Source organism: Homalodisca vitripennis, chromosome 3, assembly GCF_021130785.1.
Source record: "Homalodisca vitripennis isolate AUS2020 chromosome 3, UT_GWSS_2.1, whole genome shotgun sequence".
Taxonomy (NCBI): domain Eukaryota; kingdom Metazoa; phylum Arthropoda; class Insecta; order Hemiptera; family Cicadellidae; genus Homalodisca; species Homalodisca vitripennis.
The window spans coordinates 21,029,509-21,043,278 of NC_060209.1; the positions used below are offsets into that span (position 1 = coordinate 21,029,509).

The 13,770-nt window shown below is 32.8% G+C and overlaps 1 protein-coding gene across 1 annotated transcript in view; it reads left to right on the forward strand.

Moving 5' to 3' along the window:
• LOC124356679 overlaps positions 1-13,770 on the forward strand; it is a 181,053-nt gene that overhangs the window by 152,259 nt on the left and 15,024 nt on the right. Inside the window, exon 2 of the mRNA XM_046807814.1 lies at positions 11,975-12,053. Coding sequence (XP_046663770.1) covers positions 12,002-12,053 — 52 coding nt within the window. The 5' untranslated portion in view covers positions 11,975-12,001. The remainder of the gene's footprint in view (positions 1-11,974; positions 12,054-13,770) is intronic.

Sequence of the window (13,770 nt, forward strand, 5' to 3'; positions counted from 1 at the left end):
TACGTACGTAAAAAGGGGTTTCTTTAAATCAATAGAGCAATTACTCAAGTATAGTTCATTAACACGTAATTAATGAACTAGCAATATGGTGGCGTTAGGAACTATTACTGTAACAAAGTAGCACATATCAGTTTAGGAGCTGAGAGTCAATTTGTATTGTACTCGTATACGTACGTAACAAGGGGTTTCTTTAAATCAATAGAGCAATTACTCAAGTATAGTTCATTAACACGTAATTAATGAACTAGCAATATGGTGGCGTTAGGAACTATTACTGTAACAAAGTAGCACATATCAGTTTAGGAGCTGAGAGTCAATTTGTATTGTACTCGTAGACGTACATAACAAGGGTTTTCTTTAAATCAATAGAGCAATTACTCAAGTATAGTTTCATTAACACGTCTTTAATGAACTAGCAATATGGTGGCGTTAGCAACTGTTACTGTAACAAAGTAACACATAACAGTAGAGCCGAGTATTTGTTTTCTTGAAACCAATAGAGCAAATGTTTTACAAGAAATAAAGAATCATGGTCTCTCTAGTTTTGGAGGAGGTGAAATAATAAAGAGCATGAAAGCTGCCACCTAAAGGGTCAGTATAAGGTCAACAGTGCTGATTAAATATTATTTTACGTGTCTGATTGTTTTCATTATGTCAAATTAAGAAAATTATGATCCGAGAAAAGAAATCATTATTTCATAATTTTTAGCTCTTTTGATATCCTCCCATTTAGACATCCACGAAAACTAGCGCGAGTAACTGATGTTTTATTAGGTGGAATTCCTCAATTGAGGTTGTGTGCTAATACAGTGCAAATTGCCTCTCTTTTCCTGAATTATATTGGTTGTGATCTGAACAGTTTTGTCACAGTTGCATGATGGAGCTATACAACTGTGCTACGGAGTTAAGGTCGAGTATCTTATTCTTTTTTGAATAAATAAAGCTTAATTCTGCACTGGGCACACTTTTCATTATTATAGAATTGGAAAAATTTAGCGCATTTCAGGGTTGGTCCCCAAGGATGTCCATGTACAGACACAACACCGCCACTTAGTACCCCAGAGTTGCAGCCACTGGAATAGCTTTCAGACCAGAGTAGCTTTCCCTCTCCTTTGATATTGCGAATTTATAGCGTATGGCTCCAGACTGAGGTTTATTATATAGTATTAAAAATGGAGTTTAAGGTTTAGTCTTAAAGATATTTGCTTTAGTGTAGAATGAAAGTTTTGTATTACAGTTGACGATTTCTCATACCATAACCACCTTTTTGGTCATAATTTATAGTCCATTAAAATACTAATACAAATGTATTGAATAGTTTTATTTTTAAACCAGCTTTGATTTTGAAATTCTTCAACTAAAATAGATTAATTCATAAAAATATTTAATAGAAATTCAGGTGTATAAACTGCTAAATACTTTGCTACGCTTATATCAAAACTAACGTTTACCCACGGTTTCGCCTGCAATTTCTATTTATTGAAATGCATCTAACATTCTTTGTATTTTATTTAATAATTTAAACGATTGAAGTAACACTGTAATTATTTTAGACCAATATGAAAAAACCCTAAAGTTGAAGTTCTCAGCTTTCGTACTGAAAGCAATTATTATCTTATACGATGGATTGAAATATGGACGCAATGTTTTCATTTTTTTTGTATAATGTAAAAATTGCATTTTGTATTATGTTTTCCATAGCTGATTTTATCTTATTTCCGGTTCAAGAAAATATATATACGTACACAGGTCTGAGAAGCTTGTTTACGTAGAAAGACAGCGAAGATGAGTTTTATAATCTAGGTCTTTAAATGTACCTGTATAGTAAAGGTTGGATATTAATTTTATTATCTGGATATTTTCTTACTCTGTGCTTAACAACGATTGCAGAAAATGTTGAAATAAGTTTGTTGTTTCTATTTAGTTTATTCTATGCTTTAACATTTTAAATGCAAGTAAATTGGAAATATTGGTTAAATCACTGAAAACATAGCAATCATAAAAAATGTTTACACGGAACAGTTGATTACATTTCACAGGCTCTTCCAAATAAAATTTTGCAACTTGATGGGATGTTTCACTACTTGGTGGGTCGTAGCCCTGAGGTATATTCGAAATGAGAATAGACCAATATTCATGCCAGGGACCTTAAGAATGTCCATGTAAAACTACAGTACAATCGATTGAATAGTTGACACGCGAAAGCAAAATAAAAGAAACAAAGGCACTCCGCATTTATAGTATTATTAATTAGGATGAGTTTAGTTATGAATTATGGTTTTTTTAGTTTTTGTATAAGTTTAACAACCAGTAACTTATTATTTTTTACCGTTAACCTAAACCGGAGTACAATGTTGGTTAATAGGATCAGAAGCTTAACAAATTCGGGACTGGACTTTCAGGTTTTGCCGTTGTAGGATCACTTCTTGTTCAAATGGATTATATTTCCTTTTTAACTTTTTAAAAACATCCCAATGTGCTAATGATGTTTTGATTATTTTAAATCCCTAAAAAAAAATTTATCCTCACTTTGCAGCCCCAGCTTGCTGGCTTTGCTTGTACCCTCAGTATTACTTCTTCAAAGGTACACCTGACGTAGTAAAGCTTATACTCTTGCTTTCCAATCTCTGTTCACTACAAGATCCTATCTTCTTGGTATAGTCAAGAAAGTAGATACGTTTGTACATACCTAATCAGTATCTATGTCTTTTCAGTGATAAACGTACCCAATTCATCGCTTCGACATCAGACTCAACTATAAATAGGTGAAGTGGCAGCCTCTTTGTCTCATCTACAAGAGATTGAGGAGTCAAGTCTGAGACATCGTCAGATACCAGACGCTGCAATAAAAGAAAGGTTAACTGGAGCTACACTCAACATTCAAAATTGAATCAACCATCTACGTTATGTGTAGAAAACTCAGTTTCTCCACCGTGCTTAGAGATCATGTCAGAACATAGTGGTGTACTCAATTGTGCACCTGATAAGACAACGAGACTGACACTTCACCTATTTATAGGGGTCTCTGATGTTTTGAACTTCTTCGTCGCCGAATTTCTTTGGATATATTCAGACTAACACAGCGTGAACATAAATGTAATTCTTTAAAACCAACAAATCTTTCTAAAAACATTTATTTTCAGATATTACTTAGCAGTAATACTCCATACAATGTCTACTATTGCATAATAGTAAAATGAGATACATAGTCTCTTGATTTTGTAAGCAAACTACATTTTTTTGCCTTACACTACAAGGAACAAACAAAAGTATGTTAATACGGTGTATAAGGTTTAAATTAAATGCATATAAACTGTTATCGCACTGTAGTAAGGCGAGGGTATGACACTGGTGGCTTAAGAAATGAGAGTGAGATGGTACCCTTCCCGAGAGACTTAAGGGCGTAATCTTTGTCTCTTGTGGTCTGATATACGACCTCCCTTATCTCCTCTCTGGGTGGATCATATCTCGTGTCTGAGTTTATTTACTAAATATGTAATTTGGAAAAGTACAGGAAGGAGTTTAATTTCAGAAGCTTAGGTCTTTAACGTAACTGATGTTCGTTTTCGTTTACGAGTATATTATAAGTTCTATTTTCTTATTATAACAATATAAGTTTTATATTGTTATAAAAAGTATAATTTGACTTTTATAAACAAATATTTTTATAAGTTTGAAATATAAATATACGTCAAAAAATTAGCAAAAATAAATATTTTATGTAACAGTTAACGTTTATACTCCTTCATTCAAAATACAATTTAAAAGTCAAATAAAATTCTATTTGTCAGTAAAAATTAGAAGGGAAAAATTCATTCCAATAGTTAGTGATAGTTAAATAAAGTATATTAACCATATACAGGTAGTTTACGTAATAATAATGTTTATTTGAATTCTGTACAAACATTTTAATTAGTAACGTATGTGGTTTTTACTGGGTGAAAACTATAAACATTTCTTGAGATTGTAAATGGCAAAATTTGTACTAACATTTACAACATACCATTAAACAAATCTACGCATAAAATATTAAGTTGAAGTACATTTGGTTCTACCAATGTGAAATTCATGAGACAAAACACTCAGCAGACAGTAAAGCTCTGGAATAGGATAAAATATTGAGCAGCTTGGCTTTCTTCTTCATCCATAAACTCGCAGTCTGATATCTTCTACCTGTTGTGAACCTTTTGGTTGGCTTTTAGCCTTGTTCCCTACTCTCTTGGCAACAAGGTAGAGACAAACAGTCAATAGACAGTAAATCTCTGGAATAGGATAAAATCCTCCACGGATTTTGCTTGTAAAAAGTACAGAAAAAGTAATGAAATTTTGCTAGTTTTAATTTTAACTGTATTTTATTGTCTTAATAGCAACTATCTTTGTAGAGTGTATGGCTCACAATACATTTATGGGTGCCAAGTATTTCTATTTTAATAATTATTATTATTATAAAAAAAATATTGATACATCTAAAAAGTATCAATGCCAGAAATTAGTTTATTATACTTAAACCATGAATTTGGTATATAAGTATGGCATCTAAACAGTTTGGACGAACATGTGTATTTTAATGATGTTCCTGTCAGAAGATACTAATATATCGATCTATCTATCTATGGCTTTTGGAAAATAAGGCATGGCTTTACACCAGTGGCGTATATAGAAAAATATTTTGGGGGGGGCTAAAATACGGGGGGTCTGGGGGGTATGGAATACCCCCCAGTAGAAGGGGGTCCGGGGGCCCCCCCCCGGGAAAAATTTTGCCAATTTAAGTCTTAAAAAACACAGGTTTAAGGTTTTTGGCATGTATAAAACGCTAAAATGGAAAGAATGAAAAATCACTCTCTTTCGGAGAGATTTTTAAGTTTTTTCATGGCGAGTTTCCTTCTTTTCGAGCAGGTTTCACTTTTCCATTTTTAGCGTTATTATGTTTATATAGAAGGACCTGTATCCTTGTATATTAATTTTTGTATAAAATTAAAATTCAAAACTTAAGTGTCTGCTAGTTTGGTAGTTTTTTTCAGTTGTTAAAATAGAAAATAATAGAGGCTATAAAGTCCTATTTTAAAATCTTTGGTTTAAAAATAGTTGTTATACAAAGAAATATATTGTCCTACGTATCTAAAACACAACACACCACAATATTATAAGTTTGAAACTAATAAATGTTGACTATATACTATATTTTATTTTAGCAATTGAATTGTTATTTAGTTTTTTTTAATTTTACCTTAATGAAATCAGAAATAGTAATTTCAGTATGCACACAATTCAAATATTTTATATCGTTAAAAAACTAAAATCTCAAACAGCCTTCCAAGCTACAATAACCAGTTATAGTTATTGTAGGCCTACCCTTTATGAACTGTTACAAGGAAGAAAATGAAATATAGCTAAAAGTATTCATGAAACACTGTTTATTGTCATTTTACAAAACAAAATCCAAATTTTCAAGACTTCAGTGAAAAATTGTTTTAAAAACTTCCTCATCAGTTATGGTAATGTCTCTATGAATAGATAAAAGTGCAAGACCATTCAACCTGTTTTTCCGAAGTTGTGTTTCTCAGATACGTTTTAAGTCTTCGGAGAGATGAAAAGCTCCTTTCTGCAGAAGCCACTGAAACGGGTAAAACCGCTAACAATTTTCAAAATATTAAACATGTTTGGGAAATAGTCTTATATCACATTTTTCAAGAGCAGAAATTGCAGTTTTTTGCAAACTTTCTTTTTCTTCACGATTCCACTTTTGTTTCCACAGTAGAAATTCACTTCGTACCTCATCTCTGAAAGATAGATCTTTTTTCATAAAACGTCAGGGCAGGTTCCCAGGGATGAAAATTCCGTTTTTTAATGCAGTGCTCAGGAAGAACATTCTGTAGTGAGTCGATTACTTCCCTGTGGTTTTTAAAACGCTCCTGAAGTGAACAGCAGAAATCGTCAAGGTATGGTATATACACTACACGCCGGTAGTATTCTTCCACGTTTGTATAAGGAGTATTTGCAGCGATTAGTTTGCTTGCGACATGTACGGGGGGTTTCCTCTTTGATACCTAAATTTGTCAGTGCTTACTTTTAGCCTCACTTAACAAAGCCTGGAATGTCTCTTCTGCTTTGCTTCGCCTTTTCCTTTACTAGTTCCAATACATTGGAAATCTGTTTGTTGGCTTGAGCAAGATCTATATCTTTCTTTTGGAGCATCTCTGAAAGGCGGATAGTCAAAGAAAGCAAGTTGTTCAAAATAAAAAGACATGCAACAAACTGAGAAAACTGGTCACGGAGGCAATTAGTGTGTGTGCTTATTACAGAAGCTTCTGCAGTCGATTCTTCTTCAATAGTTGATAGAGCGGTAATTATAAGCTCCAAAGCTTCTTTAAACATTATAACTGAATCGTGGCGTTGCACCCAGCGAGTCTCACACAGACATATAAGTTTTTTTTCTTTTCATCTCAGAGGGCAGCATTCAGAAATACTTGACTTAAGTATCGCAGTTCTCTTAGCTGACTTGTGAAAGAAACTACACACCTCACTGATGACACCCATACAATTCCTTATCATAGGGATTTTTGATGCATCAGATAGACATAAGTTAAGAGAGTGAGAGGAACAATGTGTGTATATGGCTGAGGGTACTTTTTTCACTTATGTATGCTTGTACCCCTCTGAACTGGCCACTCATGACAGAAGCCCCATCATATCCTTGACCACGTAAATTGTTTTAAATCAAGTCCAAGACTGGTTAGACTTTGACATTAATGTATTGGCTAAACCTTGACCTGTTACATCATACACGGGTACAAAAGCCAGAAAATCTTCCCTAATTTTTAAACAATTCCTCGTCAACATATCGGACACAGAGGGAAAAATTGTTCAATTTGGCTAATGTCTGTTGTCTCATCTGCTAATACTGAATAAAATACAGATTTTTCTCACGTTGGATACAATTTTTGACTGTATTTGGGAACCAAAAATACCTATAATTTCATTTTGGATAACAGAACTAGTATACATAGTTTTGCCACCACCAGTTTTCTAGCTGTGTTTTTAAGATTATTGTCCCCGTAATTAGCCCTGTAACCTTAATAAAGAGCGAAAATTACCATCATTTTGTATAGGCTCGTCAAGATCCACTCTTCCACCATCACGATGCCCTCTAAGAGCAATTTGTTGCCTTCCACAAAATCTAATTGTCTGGATTATCGTATAATTCTATTTTTGTTTTCCTGAACATTCATTTTTCTCTGCATGTTTGATACTGTTTATCACACTTTCTGTTTTTCCATGTACTAAGGATTTTTAACGTCTTCAGCCATTAACATTGCAGTTTTTATGATATTGTTTATTTTCATGTTGCATGAAAACCTCCCTAGCTTTCTTAAGCTTTGTAGTAAGTGGTTTTGATACTAATACTCCTAAACTCTGATGGTTTCCTTTCCCACCTGTGTTGTGCGAGAAAAAAACACAATATTTACACAGGGCCCCTTCCTTTGCTTCCGAATAAGCTAACCATTTGAAGTCTTCCAACCACTTATATTGAAAACTTCTGTTATTTCAACTTTAAGGAAATTCGTAACTACGTTTGAGGCTTCCAACAGTTCTCAATAATTGAAATTTTTCTCTTCATTTTGAAGTGAAAAGGAAGTTGAGGAGCAGTAATGACCAATAATCATTGATATTGTGAACTAACAAAGTGTGATTACTCTCGTTAAGGTTATGTTCAATTTCACCTGTGTGATCCTTGATCTCAACAACGCTGCCAGTTGATGTAGCACAAGTGGAGGGACTCGGTGTTATTTCAAACGATGTCTGCTCGTCGATCTCAGACGAAACACGTTTTTTCTTCACGAAAAAAGCTTGAATCGAACTCTGTCTCTTCATTTTAAATGTTTAATGTAGCCTATGTACTTCACACGTAAACTGTCAACTATAAAGTAATTCAGATCATGTTTAAATTAACGCGACAACAAAACATATCACTTGATAACAGTCACTACAATCACAGCACATATGCATACAGCACTTAAAATGTCACCACGGGTGATACGCACTAGACAACAGCAGACAATGGCGTGGTAGTGCGGAATGAGGTCAGGTGTGGTGGGAGTGGGTGGGGGGTTGTAGGAGGAGGAGGGTTGCTAGGCAGCGGGGCCGCGGCGACACGTCATCGTCATATACGCATGCCTGGCGCTGGCACTACACTGAGCGGACGACGCGACAGTCAGGAGCGTCAGGCTACCTCGCACTCTTTTACAGTTGCAACGCTTATTTGCATGCTTACAAAATATTAGTAATTTTCAACCTCTGAAAAAAATAAATATTGAATATTGTTAGGTATCATAATGTATTCTCTTAAAATTCCACTATAAACTTATAATACTAATGTAGTCTAAAGTATAGAAGCACAGCTTATTGAAAATAAAAAAATAAATTAATCGTATATAAGTTATAATATTTTTTTTGTGTTTTCAAATTTCGGGGGGGGCTCGAGCCCCCCTGAGCCCCCCCTTATATACGCCCTTGCTTTATACGGCTCTTTGTACACAAGTTCTATCTATCCATGACTCTTGGAAACTATGGGATGCATTTACACGGCTCTTTGTACACGAGTTCGTCTTACTTATTTTAAGTGCTTGCCGAGTAAAGAGGTTGTTTCATAGCCTACATTGCAGAAATCAGAGATAAACTTTGATAAATTTAGTACCAATTTGACTAGATTAATAATTTTGTTCAAAATATAAAATTTCCATTAGGATTTTATGAAAAAAAGTTGAAATTTGCACAGGAGTCCTAAAGACAGGCTCAAGCCGATCACGTTTCCACGAGAGGGTTTTGTACGTTTTCGTAACCAATTGTGGGTACGTGTGGAAAACCACTATGTGACGCACGTTCAATCAAATTAATTGAAATTAGAACACATTTGTTTACAATTAAGAATTTAATGTAGCTCAATAATAGCCGAATTTGAACCCACGAGATTATGTCAGTAACTCACACACATAGTGTACACATTTATATTTTTATTTACGTTTGATCAACATAAAATTCAAATGCTTTTAAGACTTATAAATATAACCACAATTTACATTTATTTGGTCTTTGAAGCTGTCAATACCTGACCACACATAAGGTATTTTATTGTGTCGTCAATCCTTATACACATTTGTATTTTTAGTTTAATCAATATAACATTCAAAATGCCTTTAAGTCTTATAAATATAACTCACCATCCAGCATAGTGTTAACCTCTTACAGACATTAAAATTGCACGAAAGGAGTGGGTGGCTGTGATATCCCACGGTACTTGACTTTATTCACGACTCTCTCACTACAATGGCCCGCAAGGCATGCCTTCAACCTCTGTAGATTGTTATTATAAACCAGATCGTTCAGTAAATGGACTTGTTGTGACTTTAACATTGATTCTTTTTATAGTTTAAAAGATAATGTGGTGAATTTATTTTTAACAGCTTAAAACATTTCAACTTACATTAGTTTTATATACGGAAGTATTAAAATTGATTTAGGCCATATTTTCAAAAGTATTGCATGGTTGGCTCTCCTTATTAGGACTTCGTTCTCTCTCAACAAATTCCACTTGTTGTGTGTAAAGCCAGTCCTAACTTGTTTATGCGTAGGACTCTCACTCAAATATACTCTTAAATATTAATTAAAGTTATATAAATGTTACATTAACATCTACTTTTAGGATATTACTTTTAAAATGTCTTTTTAAATAATAAGAGTCTGCGTTAATTTATTAAATTGCACTTCAGGAATAAAAAATACTTGCATATGTGTTTCAGTTTATTTTACCTTGAAATTTTTCAAAATGAAGGTGCTCTTTTGAATCTTTCATCGGAATATTCCATACCAAATGTAATATGGTGATAAATGAAACATATTTCTATAATAATATAATCGTTTTTGAGTTTTGATTTTTAAATTTGAACAATAATGCTCGAATTTAAACAATAAGTTCTTTTTATTTATTAAAAAAATAAAATTTATCACATAAACTAATATCTTTTTATTATGATTGAATTTGCTTTTATCAATAATAATTGTATCATAGATAGAAATAAATATTGTTATTATTTTAAAAATATGTCCTTTTTTGTAAACTCGACATGTTATACATTTTAATTCTCTTTATATTATGCTAGTAATTACTGTCCTATATTTGCCCTTGGGAAAGAACACTCTGGAAACTAACGCCTTGCACCTTGGTTCACAATGATAACTAAAATTTTCAAAATAAAACCCAACGAATAGTAACAAACTGCATATTAATGAAACTTAAATATTGACGTCAAATATAATAGAAAACAACTTCTACGAGTATAAACTGGGACATGAATCAGTGATTTTTTTTAAATTTTAGAAATCCAACCGTGTATAGCGATATAATGTACCTTGGATGGAAGCCGTAGTTTGCGCTATATAAATCCAAAAGGTCGTAAATCAAGCCTTGATGGCGTTACAAATAAGTTGTTTTATAGCCACGTGCCGCTCGCAATAGCGTGGTTGTAATTTGATGGTACATTATTATCCATCCTTACACCTGACAGTAAGGTGAGTCCTTGGGTTGGCGTCAGACTATGCAGTATAGTCAAACACCAATAATTGTGACCTGTCACAAGTAGTTAATTACAGTCTCAAGCCTGTGAGACGCACAATTGTGAGATAATGACTTAATTCCTACTTTCACTTGGTTTGACACTTTCGTTGGGGTGGCAGTCAATGTGACTAGAAATCTTTTACCTTAAGGCTACATTGTGATTATTCATACTTTTAAAAATATTAATTTAATGAAATAGAAACTATTATTGTCGTAGTACCGTTCCAAAAAAATTGCACCCGAATCACGTATCAGAAATTTATAAAACTAACCCAAACATTCTTCTCATCCATATACCAATAAAAATCTTTGTAAATACTTAGACTTATAGTTATCATCGTTAAAAATTATTCATAGATGTAAATGATGAAAAAAACCAAAAAAATCGATAAAATAAAATGAAGAGTACGAAATTCTTTAATTAAAATATAAAATATCTCCGCAACATAAAATTTGTTTTCTCTTTTTTAAAGTTTTCAGACATCATTACATAAATTGGATAAAGAAAACATTTGCTGTAAACATACGTTACATCTTGCTTTGAATAAATGCTGCTTGTATTTTTTAATTAAACATTCATCCCTCTTTAACGCTTTAATTATGTCGTTATAATTTTGTATAAATATTTGTCTTATACTGTAATGGAAGGCAATAATGTAAACTTTTAACTGATATTAATAAGTTTTAAAATGTCATACCAAATTTATTTATGAATACAAAGAAACTAAGTACATCAAAAATTAATTCAAAACACCCTAAATATTTTTTTATATAAAACAAATCGAGTATCCATTCTGTTACAATTAGAGGAGCTAATAATGCATATTTCGACTGAAGCTTCCCGCCATTGTGTATTAATAACTCGAAATCTTTAGTCAACCTTTTCCTTACCATGTGTAGAAGGTTGTATAACTGTGTTTTATAGGCTGTAAGCGAAATTATAGTTTTTTTTTTATTTTTCGTTAAACGGATATCTTTCTCATAAAGTGCTAGTTCTAACATCATAATTTAAGTATGTATGTACTTGGCTTTAGTGAAACATAAGTTAAGGACTAAGAGATGTTATAAATGATTATAAATATATGATAAATCAAACTATTTGTTTATAATAATTCCAATGAAATGGTAGTTCAGCAAGCTTTAGATGGTCTAACCGTATACAAGAATATTATTGTAAACAATAATAATACATAATATATATATATATATATATATATATATATATATATATATATATATATATATATATATAACCATTAGATATTGAATAGTAATGCATACCGATGTCTTATGCCTTGTTAAATAAATAAAGTTGTTAACGCCTTGAGCCTGTTTAACTGTGAGATATTTCTTTTATTTCAGATGTGAGGAAGTAAGGCCGGTGGTAGGATGGGAGCAGCCCTAGTCAGTCCTACGCTCTGTCTGTGGTTCATGGTGTGGGGTGAGTACCACTTCAAATAAAACATTAATATATTTTTTAACTTTTTTTTAATTAATAGGAGTAGCCGATTCCCTTTTAAGCCTTATTCTGCCCATTCTCATGGCCCACTGGCCTGTGCGAGGATCTCATAAAACAGAATAATGGGGAGAGTCGATACAGTACAAAGTCGGTGGTACTGATAAAAATTGCAACGGTCACAGATAGGATTTGATCATGCGCTATCTCTAACTCAGTCCCAGGCCAGACCCCCCTAACTAACGATTTAGTTAGACCGCTCGGCCATCGGCACCACATTTTTATTTATGTCCTTGGGAATAGAACCCATGACTTCTCGGTTTGATACCTGCAATCGTACCTCTACTCTACCGTAAAGGGCGTTAGAGTTGTCCCAAGTTCTTATCTTAAGTTTGTATTTTGCACCCAAGTTTGCATACTCTTACTGAACAGTTCACCATTGTATGCTCGTAGACCCGTGAGCTTATCTTTTTAACCTCAATCGTTGCACAGCAGAATTTCAGCTTTACGAATGTTTAATAAAAGAGGGGATTGGCAGTGTCTTCTTTGTTGGTGGATCGAATTAAATAGGTTTTAGTGTGAAATAGTTTCCCAAACGACATCTCCCCACTTTACCATCTGATTAGATTCACGAAGACATGCAGGAACTGTGGTAGCTCATTCTAAATGTAAAAATAATGGAAAAAGTTTATATAAACATGGGTCCGGAAATGCTTCGTTAGCAAGTTACGGCTAGCGAAATATTTCGCCTGGAATTCAGCTCACCATGTTAAACAAAGTCTGCCTTAAATTCTGGTAATGTAGATTAAGGGACCGGTTCAATCCTTTCTTAGTTTTTGACATGATAATGTGAGTAAAACAGGTACAATAGTTTTAAGTTATGTATTTTTGAAAAAAACCAGTATCAAATGCATAAAGAGGAGCGGAAAAAACATATTTTTCATCTTTGTCCGCAATAGTATTTTTTTTTAAACAAGGAACATATCAAAATTTAGAATAAAACTCGTAGAAAACGTTATTCTTAACAAAACGGGGTGTAAATAAAGTACTGAAAAAGCGAGTAGGTGTTTGATTAAATTAAATTTTATTCATAACAGTAAATTTTAAATAAAGAAAGAGTTCCCACAGTTTCTGCACATATTCGTGAAATACCAGTTTTATTGTTAGAAATTAGATATTTAGTTTACATTTTATTGATCACTAATTACTATTTATCACAGTGAGGCGTAGAATATTACTTCTCTGTGTTCTATTTAGTATAGTCTTATTAACTACTTTATTTCAAAATATCAGATGACGTTGTATGAAGGTTCCCGTTTCTTCAGGGCATAAACACCCACTAATTATGATAGGATGGTTTTTAGATATCTGAAAAAACATTTTTGATTTCAGTTGTTACTGGTTAGTCTTCTCATTCAGTGGCTGAATTTCATTTCGATTTTAAATTCTTTAAATATACCAAAACAATGTAAATGATGTAGTTACAAATCCCTACGGTAATTTGTCGCTATATTAAAAAGGGAAACTTTTGAAAAAGCCAGATTACTTATAAATTAAATAAATTAATTTTAAAAATAAATTAAAAATACATGCAAACATTTATTATACTGAAATTTAAAATCTGAATTTTGCTTTAATTCCGTAAATTTGCAAAAAACACCAGAAACCAATACATTATTAAACCAAGTAGTAGGATATTGTA